Below are 11,497 nucleotides of genomic sequence, written 5' to 3' on the forward strand. Positions count from 1 at the left end.
TTTTTTAAGATTTTATTTATTTGAGAGAGAGAGAGAGCACATTAGCAGGAGGTAGAGGGAGAAGCAAACTCCCTCTGAGCACAGAGCCTAATGTGGGGCTCAATCCCAGCATCCTGGCTCATGATTTGAGCCAGTTAGGATGCTTAACCAACTGAGCCACCAAGGTGCTCCTGAACCTCAGGTTATAACACAACCTTTCATAAATATTCAGTGACATCTTACAGGTGTCATACATGTTTATCTGGAATTACAATTCCCTGCCAAAACTAACTTCTTAATAAAAACTTACCGTGTTTGCCTTAACTAACTTCGTAAGAAAGAAGACATAAGAAAGACGTGGAGAAAATGGCATGTTGCTAATAAAATATGACAGATCTCTTTTTTTAATTACACATATGTTTAGTCTATTTTTTCTTATAATTTTTTGATTGTTAATAGTGGTTCTAATATCAGATCTCAGGCTGTGATAAGCCGGCCAATTTTATATTCTAATATAAAGGGGCATCTTTGTTTTCTGCATTTGCCCCTCTGCTCCCACTCTACATAACCTATTCTTCTTTTCATACATTATATGTTTCCCCTTGCAGACTGAATTAAAACTGTGATTCTGGGCAGCCCTGGTGGCCTGGCGGTTTAGTGGCCTGCCTTCAGCCCAGGGCATGATCCTGGAGACCCAGGATTGAGTCCCGCATCGGGCTCCCTGCATGGAGCCTGCTTTTCCCTCTGCCTGAGTCTCTACCTCTCTCTCTCTCTTTCTCTCTCTCTCTGTCAAGAATAAATAAATAATCTTAAAAAAAATGTGATTCTAAAATTGTAGCATGAAGCAGGGGTGTTGGAGCCATTTTTAACATGGATAGATTAGAAAGGTAGAGTTCCTCTCAAGCTCACATGGGACATTCACACTCTGGGCCATAAGATACACCTTACCAAATTTAAAAGAATAGAGATCATACTATGTCTGCTCTCAGACCACAGTTAAATTATACTGGAAATCAATAAACTAAACTGGGAAATGAAATCCCAAAATATATGGAGATTCAACACATACTTCTAACATGAGTTAAAGTAGAATCTCGAGAGAAATTTAAAAATATTTTGAACTAAATGAAAATTAAAACACAACTTATCAAAATTTGTGGGATGCAGAGAAAGCAGTGCTAAGAGGGAAATTTAAAGCACTGAAGACATATATTAGAAGAGAAGAGAGATCTAAAATCAACCATCTAAGCTCCTACCTTAGAAAATGAGAAAAAGAAGAGCAAATTAAATCTACAGTAAGAAGATGGGTTGAGCACTGGGTGTTATGCTATAGGTTGGCAAATCGAACTCCAATAAAAAAATATACAAAAAAATAAATAAAAATAAAAAACAGAAAAAATAAATCTAAAGTAAGAAGGAAAGAAAAGAAATAATAAGAATTAAAAAAAAAGAAATAATAAGAATTAGAGCAAAAATCAAATTGAAGACAGGAAACCAATAGAAAAAAAAAATGAAAACAAAGACTGATTCTTTGAAAAATTAAAATCAGTAAGCATCTAGCCAGGCCAACTAAGGAGAAAAGAGAGAGAATGTAAATTACTAATATCAGACATGAAAGAGGAGACATCTTCGGGTCCTATGGGCACTAAAAGGATAAAAAAGGAATACTGTGGATGAACTCTATGCCCACAAATTTGATAACTTTGATGAAATGGACCAATTCCATGAAAGAATTTGCCAAAACTTACACAAGAAATTGACAATCTGTTAAGGAAATTAAATCAATAACTAATAATCTTCCAAAACAGAAAAAAACTCATTAATTTGTGAGGAAAACCAGTGAAGACACAAGAAATCCTCCAAAGGTTAAATACTCTCACAGAGCTAAGTCTCAGATGTGGTGAGGAGAGTAGCCAGCTGTGTAAGCATTTGTCTGTATCCTCTACTGCCTGCAAAATGCCTTCCTTTCTCTTACTGCCTTAAAGGTCAGTAAGAATGCAGGACCATCTCAACCTGGGTCATCTGAATTGATATTCTTGACTAGCTTCTATTGAAGGAAGAGAGAAAAATGAAAACATAAATTGGGTTTTTTTCTTTTAATTCTTTATTATTAACTATTACTAACTAACTAGCTAACTATTAAATTTAAAGGAGTTACTTGGTGTTTACAACACCTATAACATTTTTGTTGTTGAGTCGGTTCATGGTGGATGCTGGAATGATTGACTTTCTCCAATTCTAAAGCAGGATCACTAAAGAGACGAAATAAATTCTCAGCTTTCCTACTTGAAATGAGATAGTGCTCTTTTGCAGTGCATATTTTCTCCATCGAATAGGTTCATTTATGAATATGACTTAATATCATTTCTCATGTAAATACCACGTGCAAACCAATTACGCGACTGGAGCTCCTTAACACAATTTCTCATTGGTACCCTGCCTTTGATACTAAGATAGAACTTAAATGCTGAGAGAAGGAAAGGAAATGACAGGGTGTTTTGGTATGCACCACTGGATAAAGGAAGTTCAAGTTACTGTTAAGTGTGTGATCTCTTCCATAGAGCCTGAAACTAGGTGAAATGACCTTTCCCCCCTTCCTGCATTGCTTTAACATTGTAAAGCCACCATCAAAGTGAAACTTTAATCTCTTAAACATTTGAGAAGGGTCATGCCAGGGATCCTTGGGTGGCGCAGCGGTTTAGCGCCTGCCTTTGGCCCAGGGCGCGATCCTGGAGATCCGGGATCGAATCCCACGTCGGGCTCCCGGTGCGTGGAGCCTGCTTCTCCCTCTGCCTGTGTCTCTGCCTCTCTCTCTCTCTCACTGTGTGCCTATCATAAATAAATTAAAAAATTAAAAAAAAGAAGGGTCATGTCATAAATGTTGTACAAATTTCTATTGAAATGGCTTTGTAAAAAACTGTTTTTTGACTAGCAAAGCACTTTCATGTCCTCAAGCCACCATGTCAGTCCCAAAAGATATATTAAACTATATCTTTATGGATGTATACTGAGTGTTTCTGATGATACCAAACAAGACTGTAAGCATTATGAACTCTAGCTGGATGGCAAACTTCTCCACATAAGCTATTTACTTTATCTGCCTCCTGCAGTATGTCCCTTCACCTCATCTTTAGGTGCTAAAATATTAATGTGATAACTGGAAGCTTGGCTTTTAAGAAGCCAGAGACACCAATAAGTGAGTTTTTTTGGTGGGGGAGTATGGGAGAAAGTCAGAGGGTAGAGAGAGAGATTTTTTTTTTTAAGATTTTATTTATTTATTCATGAGAGACATACACAGAGAGAGACAGAGACACAGGCAGAGGGAGAAGCAGGCTCCTTGCAGGGAGCCTGATGTGGGACTCGATCCTGGGACTCCAGGATCACGCCCTGAGCCAAAGGCAGATGCTCAACCGCTGAGCCACCCAGGCGTCCCGAGAGAGAGATTCTTACGCAGGCTGCATGCCCAGCACAAAGTCTAATGTGGGGCTCGATCTAACAACCATGAGAACATGACCTGAGCTGAAACAAGAGTTGGATACTTAACTGGCTGACCCACCCAGGCACCCCACTAGCATTTTTTTTAAGTACCGAGAGGAGTACGTATGGATGTGCCAGAAAGTGTTACCAAGCAGTCACTGTAGTGCCCCAGAGCCTAGTGCCACCCAGTCATCAGTGTGGCATTTTCATTTTTTTTTTTAAGTTGGGGATAATGTGGGGCTACCCATAAGATTTTATACAAAAAAAAAAAAAATACACTATTTGAAGTTATTTTAAAAATGAAAAAGACTCAATCCACAAGAAATTCCTGTGACCTTTGCTTTTCCCATTAGCAGGTGGTCCCATAAGTGTAGCCCTACCTCTTACACAGTTTTTCAACTTTGTGGCAAAATTACCACCACCAGTTTCTTTCCCATGAAAAACAACACATATACATGTCTTTTTAATTCTGAGAGTGAGAATGACTCACACTGTGATCTATTCATTATATGCTTATTGAGCAGCTCCTACTTGCTGGAAATAAAGTCCTTGTCCTTGTAGATAATATGTTCCAGTGTAGACAGACAAAAAAGAAAGTATGAAAAGAATCCTGTTTTACTGCTTTCTTTTCTGGATGCTGTAGAGAATTGATGTGCTGCCAGGTGTTAGAAAAGTACATGTTGAATCCAGTGTCTGCAGGGAGAATACTTCTTACCAGGATATGAAGATTTACTGTCTGCTTGGAAGCTGAATGTTAATAACTAAGTGACAGATCATTTCCACCCAAATGTGCCTCTCTTCATTTCTTTTGGTACTTCAAATTCCCTAAACGTTAAAGTATCTTTCTAGTAAAAGGACACAACACAAAATCATTATTCATTGAGTTTTGGTTTTTGATGGTGTGCTTCAAAGGACGCCTAAAGGTGCCAGGGAACTTGGCTGTGCTCCGTCCCTCCACCTCCATTTTTTTCTGTCTTTGGAGTTGAATTCTGTCACAGTGCTTCACATTCAGACCTATACAATAGCCTTTGCTAATTATAAAATATTTTTTTTAAAGTTGAAACTGATATGGCATACAGTGACTTAGAAGAGTTTATTATTCTCATGAAGATAGCTTATTAGAGGCCATATGATGCCTCAAGCATAGAGGTCTGTGTTTACCTTTGTGTGCACAGCATTTAACACTGTGCCCTAACACAAAAACATTCCCATACCCACATGCCAGAGAAAAAGAGCAAAAGTTATTAGGACAAAAAGCATTTGTCCACTTGAATCCTATTTCCAATTTGATAATATCCCCTTCTAGTTTGTCCTTGGGGTCTCCACACAATCCATGATAAACCCATGCTAATACATATATGGTTTTACTAGGCCTTTTGAACAGGGCCACCATGTTTGATGTTTTCACGTTGTGTTGCAAAGCTTTGATTTTCAGGCATACAGATAGCCTGAATTATGTGGTTCTACTTGTATTCCTGATATAACCAAAGAAGAGCCACTTTCTAAGTATTCTTCAGAGTAGTAACATGAATTTTCCTGTAGTTCATTGAAGTTTCATGTCATAACCTAAGGGTAAAATTTTGAAATCTCTGAATAAAAACATTCACTTGTGCATATGTCTAAATTCTCTTTATCATTATAGGAACCAAGAGTCAACATAATATGGAGAGTAATCAAGAAGTGGGATTAGGCTACATTTCTCCCAAGGAGCTTTCATCCTGGCAGACCTGGCAACAAGGTGCAGGTAGTTTAATAACCAAGTGTCAAGATTCCATGAAAAAACTTCAAGGGAATATTTCTCATTTGCAAAAACAAGGTGATTTCCCCTGCCAGGTTTGGGCAGGAGTGCCAATTCATATATCTGAAGATGAGAACTGTATACTGACTCATATAGAGGATGTTTCCAATTGCCTAAAAAGCCAAGAATTTCCATCTTGGAGAGCCCAGCATTCTTGGAGGAAAATGTATCTGACAGAGTCACATAATTATCAGTGTAGGTGTCAGCAAATTTTGATGAAAAATAATTTCTGTAAGTGTGACAGCACCAGTTGGGTCTCACATCACAATGATAGTGTGGGAGTACACAGAACAGAAAAAAATTACAGCTGCCATGACTGTGGAGAGAACATCATGAAGGTTTCTTTGCTTAATCAAGACTTAATACAAATAGGGCAAAAGCCCTACCCCTGTAATGAGTACAGAAGAGCCTTCAGTGATGACTCCAGCTTAGAAGTTTATCAGAAGTTACAATTAGAAGGGAAGGGCCACACCTACAGTCCGTGTAGAAAGGGCTGTAGTTACAGTTCAGCTCTTTGTATTCATCAAAGTGTTCATAGAGGAGATGGTTGTGTTTTTGAGAGTTCACATCTGCAGTCCCATCAGAGAAAACCTACAGAAGAGAAGCCATGTAAGTGTGGATATGGTGAGAGCTTCAGTCAGTGCTCCTCTCTTAACACTTGTGAACTTATTCACACAGGAGAGACATCCTGTACATGCAATATTTATGAGAAAGACTTCAGTCATAGCTTAGACCTTAATAGTATTTTTAGGGTTTGTACTGTGGAGAAACCCCATGAATATGAGGAGAATGGGAATGTCTTTAATCAGAGTTCTTGTCTTCAAGTCCACCAGAAAATCCACACTGAAGAGAAACTATACACAAATGTGGAATATGAGAAGGGTTTTATTTGTAGCTCAAATCTTAACATTCAGCATAGAGTTCACATGGAAGAGATTCCTTATAATTCCGAGGAATGTGGTAATGACTTCAATCTGGCCTCACATTTTCAGGACCTTCAGATAGTCCACACGAGGGAACAACCATATAAACATTATGCATGTGGTAACAGCTTCAACCAAAATTCATATCTTCAAGGTCATCAGAAAATTCACATTGGAGAAAAAGCTTACAAGGATTGTGGGAATGGCTTCAATTGGAGTTCAAAACTTAAAGATCGTCAGAGAGTCCACACTGGAGAGAAGCCATATAAATGCAATGCATGTGGTAAAGGGTTCAGTCATAGATCAGTTCTTAATGTTCATCAGAGAGTCCATACAGGAGAGAAACCTTATAAATGTGAGGAGTGTGACAAGGGATTTAGTCGGAGTTCATACCTTCAAGCCCATCAGAGAGTCCACACTGGAGAAAAACCGTATAAATGTGAAGAGTGTGGGAAGGGCTTCAGTCGCAATTCATACCTTCAAGGCCATCAGAGAGTTCACACTGGAGAGAAACCATACAAATGTGAGGAGTGTGGGAAGGGCTTCAGTCGGAGTTCACACCTTCAAGGCCATCAGCGAGTCCACACTGGAGAAAAACCGTTCAAATGTGAGGAGTGTGGGAAGGGATTCAGTTGGAGCTTTAATCTTCAAATTCATCAGAGAGTTCACACAGGAGAGAAACCCTATAAATGTGGCGAATGTGGTAAGGGCTTCAGTAAGGCCTCAACTCTTCTGGCCCATCAGAGAGTCCACACAGGAGAGAAGCCATACCAATGTGATGAGTGTGGTAAGAGCTTCAGTCAGAGATCATACCTTCAAAGCCATCAGAGTGTCCACACTGGAGAGAGACCATATATATGTGAGGTATGTGGGAAAGGCTTCAGTCAGAGGGCATATCTTCAAGGTCATCAGAGAGTCCACACTAGAGTGAAACCATATAAATGTGAGATGTGTGGGAAGGGCTTTAGTCAAAGTTCACGCCTTGAAGCACATCGGAGGGTCCACACAGGAGGGAAACCATACAAATGTGAAGTATGCACAAAGGGCTTCAGTGAGAGTTCACGCCTTCAAGCACATCAGAGGGTCCACACAGAAGGGAGGCCCTATAAATGTGAACAATGTGGTAAGGGTTTCAGCGGGTTTTCAAGTCTTCAGGCTCATCACAGAGTCCACACTGGGGAAAAACCATACAAATGTGAGGTATGTGGAAAGGGCTTCAGTCAGAGATCAAATCTTCAGGCTCATCAAAGAGTCCACACAGGAGAGAAACCATACAAGTGTGATGCATGTGGTAAGGGTTTCCGTTGGAGCTCAGGTCTACTTATTCATCAGAGAGTCCATAGTGGTGATAAATTCTATAAAAGTGAAGAGTATGGTAAGGATTATCCTTCATCAGAGAACCCATACAGAAATGAAGTTCTATAACAGTTCTGTTTGTTTTGAAGTCCTCAAATAGGAACTGAAATTTTCAATGCACTAGAGTTCTTATAGTAGAAAAAGAATTTCTTTAATGAAAATGTAATGCATTCACAATAGTCAGACCACACAGCAGAGATATCTAACAAGAGAGTTTCCATAATGGGTTTTGTGACAACTTTAACAGGCATTGCACATGACTTAATTATCATTGTACTAGGGCTTATAAAAGATAAGAGTAACAAAAATACAATGATGAGTGTGTCTAAATCCATGTCCACTCTAACATAAGCTTTAGTGAGAGAAAGGGCTTCATTCATTGCTGAGTTACAAAACCATGACATTGCATAACTCAGTGCAGGTGCTCAATACTTTTTGCTAAATCACTAAAAATGTATAAAAGTGTCATATTTGAAAATTTTATTAAGCTCCTTCCCCACCCCCTACCAAGAAAACAATTTAAAAATGTATTTGGAGGAAGAATCCTGCAAGTAATCTTAATATAAGCACTTCAAGTGGGAAAATTTACTTGAAATGTAGGATAGATTCAAGGAATACTGCAATGAAATTACATGAATTTGGCTGTAACCTTGCTGGAATTGGTTTCCATCCTTTGTCCTATCTCAAGCAGGATAAGCTAAATTCTTACCATTTGGTCTCTTTCTATACAGTATACCATCAGTTTAAGTTTAGCTGTGTGTTTGTGTGTGTGTATGTGTGTGTGTATGTGTGTGTGTGTATACACATATGTGCACTTTAAATGACAGTACAAACTGATAATGTTTTTGGTTACACTGCATTTTACGTAATTGACTTTCTACCCCTGCCCTGTGTGTTAAGGCAGAGTTTTACTGTAATATTTGCAAAGTGTCAGAAATGGTTACTAATGAAAAATACTTTCTTAATAAAACTCAAAATTACAATACTTTGGTTTTTTTAGTCTCCATATTGACATCAAAGTTCTTTGGATCTAACCGATTTCTAAGAGTTAAATTAAAGCCTTTGTGCAATTCAGACCTCCTTAGACAGAATCTGTGATGCTTTTGGAGGGCTTTAATTTTATCAAATTCTATATCCTTATCCTCCCAGTCACACAAAGAAAGGAAAAATCTGGGATCCCTGGGTGGCGCAGCGGTTTAGCGCCTGCCTTTGGCCCAGGGCACGATCCTGGAGACCCGGGATCGAATGCCACGTCGGGCTCCCGGTGCATGGAGCCTGCTTCTCCCTCTGCCTGTGTCTCTGCCTCTCTCTGTGTGATTATCATAAATAATAAAAATTTAAAAAAAAAAAAAGGAAAGATCTTGAATTTCTCTAAACATCTTATCAAATATATTGGTTACATAAGATAGGATTTTTTACTTGTTGGTCTCTATCTTACAAAAACAATACATTCTGTTGGGAGTGAAAAATACACAGGTTTGTTAGACAAGTGTCATAATATATATTATATATATAATTATATATTTAAATATATATTTTATATATATAATGTGTATATATAATAGATATATATGTAAACGTGCATACCTACAGGAAATACAGAATAATGTATGATAAAGCAATTTTAATAGAAAAAATTTTACAATGAGGGTAATTTTTTAAACTGGAAATAAATAAGGATTTGAAGGAGTTTCTCCAAGTTCCTATACTATGGAGTTATAGAAAGTAAGGAATTGATCCAAAATGATAGGAAGGAATTGCACATATTGTGTAGTGAAAATGTGTATTGTACCTTCATAATATCCAGCTAATTTAAGTTTGTATACATATATGTTCAAATACATGTTTCATAGATGATGTATAAAAGATTACTCATAATCATGTATACAGTGGTTTTCTCTGACAAGCAAGGTTTTGGCTTAATCTTTTCTTTCTTGTACTTCATTTAAAACTTTTTTCAACTAACATTTACCAGTTGTACTGAAGTAATAAACTACTGAGATATCATCCTTTATAGGTAAGAACTCATAATATGATTGTTCTATTTCACTGGGTGGCTTTATAGCCAAAACTAAAGAATAAAAATCCCTGACATTAATTTTCAAAATTCCCTGGGTTATTGAGGATACAGATAAATTAGGTGTCAGCACCTTTATCTTTCTGTGAAATTTCTTTAGATCTCAAAGATCATGCAGCCTAGAATGCCCTAGTACAATTCAGTAGTGTTATAAATTGGTGCATTATAATTTTTCTATCACGTCCCTCATTGGATGAACAAGATGACCAAGGGACTCACCTAACCTGGCTTCAAAGGTGCTAGTTCAAATTGCACAATATCATTAGAAACCAGGGCTTCTAATACATTTCTTTACTATCATTGTTTATAAGGGAAGATTATGAGAGCTCATGGTGGTTTTATCATTTAGGGTGCTCTTAGTTGTAAGTAACAAGAAATGTAAGAAACAAGAAATGTAACAAGAAATGTAAAAAGAGTTGCCTAAACCAAAAATATTTCTCAGTTCATATAAATGAAGAGATACAGGTAGGGTAAGACTTGGGTCTGGGTCAGCCAAGGAGGCTTTGTATTGCTTTTCTTTAATTCTCTTACCTCTGTCCTTGTGTATGAACTCATCTTTAGATTGCTCACAACATGGCAGTATCACCATTTTTGCTCATAGCTGAGGGAAGAGAGCTTCTGTCTCATTTAGGATTATGTAGTCCTAGCTCCCACAAATGCATAAGATCTCTGTCGTCTCCAATCCCCACTCAAGACTGAGACTAAACCAAGATGATTAAAAATATCCCTCTTTCCTGTAAATAGACTAGCTTGCTCCTAGTGATAAGCAATATAGCAGATTACACTGGGAAAGTGGCAAGAACATGGATCTCTGAGAATCCTGGGGCACAGATACATAGGGATGGCCAAAAGCTGAGGGTGAAGAAGGAACATTGAGAAAAATCCTCCAGCACTCCAGTCCCTACCCTAAGCACCAGGTAACATTAGAAAAATTTGAAGTGGTGTACTAAAGATAACTATTACAACAACAGAATTTAATTCCAACTTAATTCCTGACCAGATTGCTTCACCCTAACATCCTAGCAGAATAGCAGTGCCCTAGGCAAAAATAGTATTTACTTCAGTCTCCACTGTTTCATACATGTTATTTGGCATGCAATCAAAAAACTACAAAATGAGAAGAACAATCATCTGGCAAGCAACAGCAGACTAATTAATAAACCATGCATTGAGATGAACTAGTTTTGGAAATATTAGAGAATTTTATGTAACTAGTTGATGTGTTGAGTGCTTTTATGAGAAGGACAGACAATATACATGAACAGATGGGGGTTTCCATGAATATTAACAAAGAATCAAATAGGAAATGCTAGAAAAAATTTATCACAAAGGATGCTCATGAAGGACTCAACAAAACAGAATAGTCAGAACTTGAATATAGGTCAATTTAAATCAAACTAAAAAAGTGTGAAGGATACAGAAGAGAGTTTCAAAGAACTGTGGGAAAACTCTGGTCTAATATGTGTTAAATTAGAAATCTAGGAAGAGAAGAGAGCAAGAATGAGAAAATAAATATTTGCAGATATAATGGCTGAGAATTCCCCCCCCCCCCCCAAAAAAAGACCTCTACCAGATCCAAGAACCTCAGAGTACCCAAGCAGGATATTAAAACAAACAAAAACATGATCTATTGTTTCCAAACAGCTGAACATGAACAAGACAGACAAAATATTGGTGGCTGAGGAAAAGGACAAATTACATACAAGAAACAGATGAGAAGAAGAGCAGACTTCTAATAAAAAAAACAAACAAAAACAAAACAAAACAAAAACGAGCCAGAAGTCAATGGAGTGATATCTTTAACATTCTGAAACAAAATACTGTTAATCAGAAATTCCTAGCCCAATGAAAATGTTTTTCAAAAAAATATGCAAAATAAAGATTTTC

The 11,497-nt window shown here is 37.6% G+C and overlaps 1 protein-coding gene across 5 annotated transcripts in view; it reads left to right on the forward strand.

The window, feature by feature from the left end:
- ZNF112 (zinc finger protein 112) overlaps positions 1 to 11,200 on the forward strand; it is a 45,067-nt gene extending 33,867 nt beyond the window's left edge. For all 5 annotated transcript variants that reach the window (XM_038528641.1, XM_038528645.1, XM_038528644.1 and 2 more), the window contains one exon: positions 5,099 to 11,200. In XM_038528641.1, coding sequence (XP_038384569.1) covers positions 5,099 to 7,602 — 2,504 coding nt within the window. In that variant the 3' untranslated portion in view covers positions 7,603 to 11,200. The remainder of the gene's footprint in view (positions 1 to 5,098) is intronic.
- Positions 11,201 to 11,497: the final 297 nt, after the last annotated feature.

This window comes from Canis lupus, chromosome 1, assembly GCF_011100685.1.
Source record: "Canis lupus familiaris isolate Mischka breed German Shepherd chromosome 1, alternate assembly UU_Cfam_GSD_1.0, whole genome shotgun sequence".
NCBI lineage: Eukaryota > Metazoa > Chordata > Mammalia > Carnivora > Canidae > Canis > Canis lupus.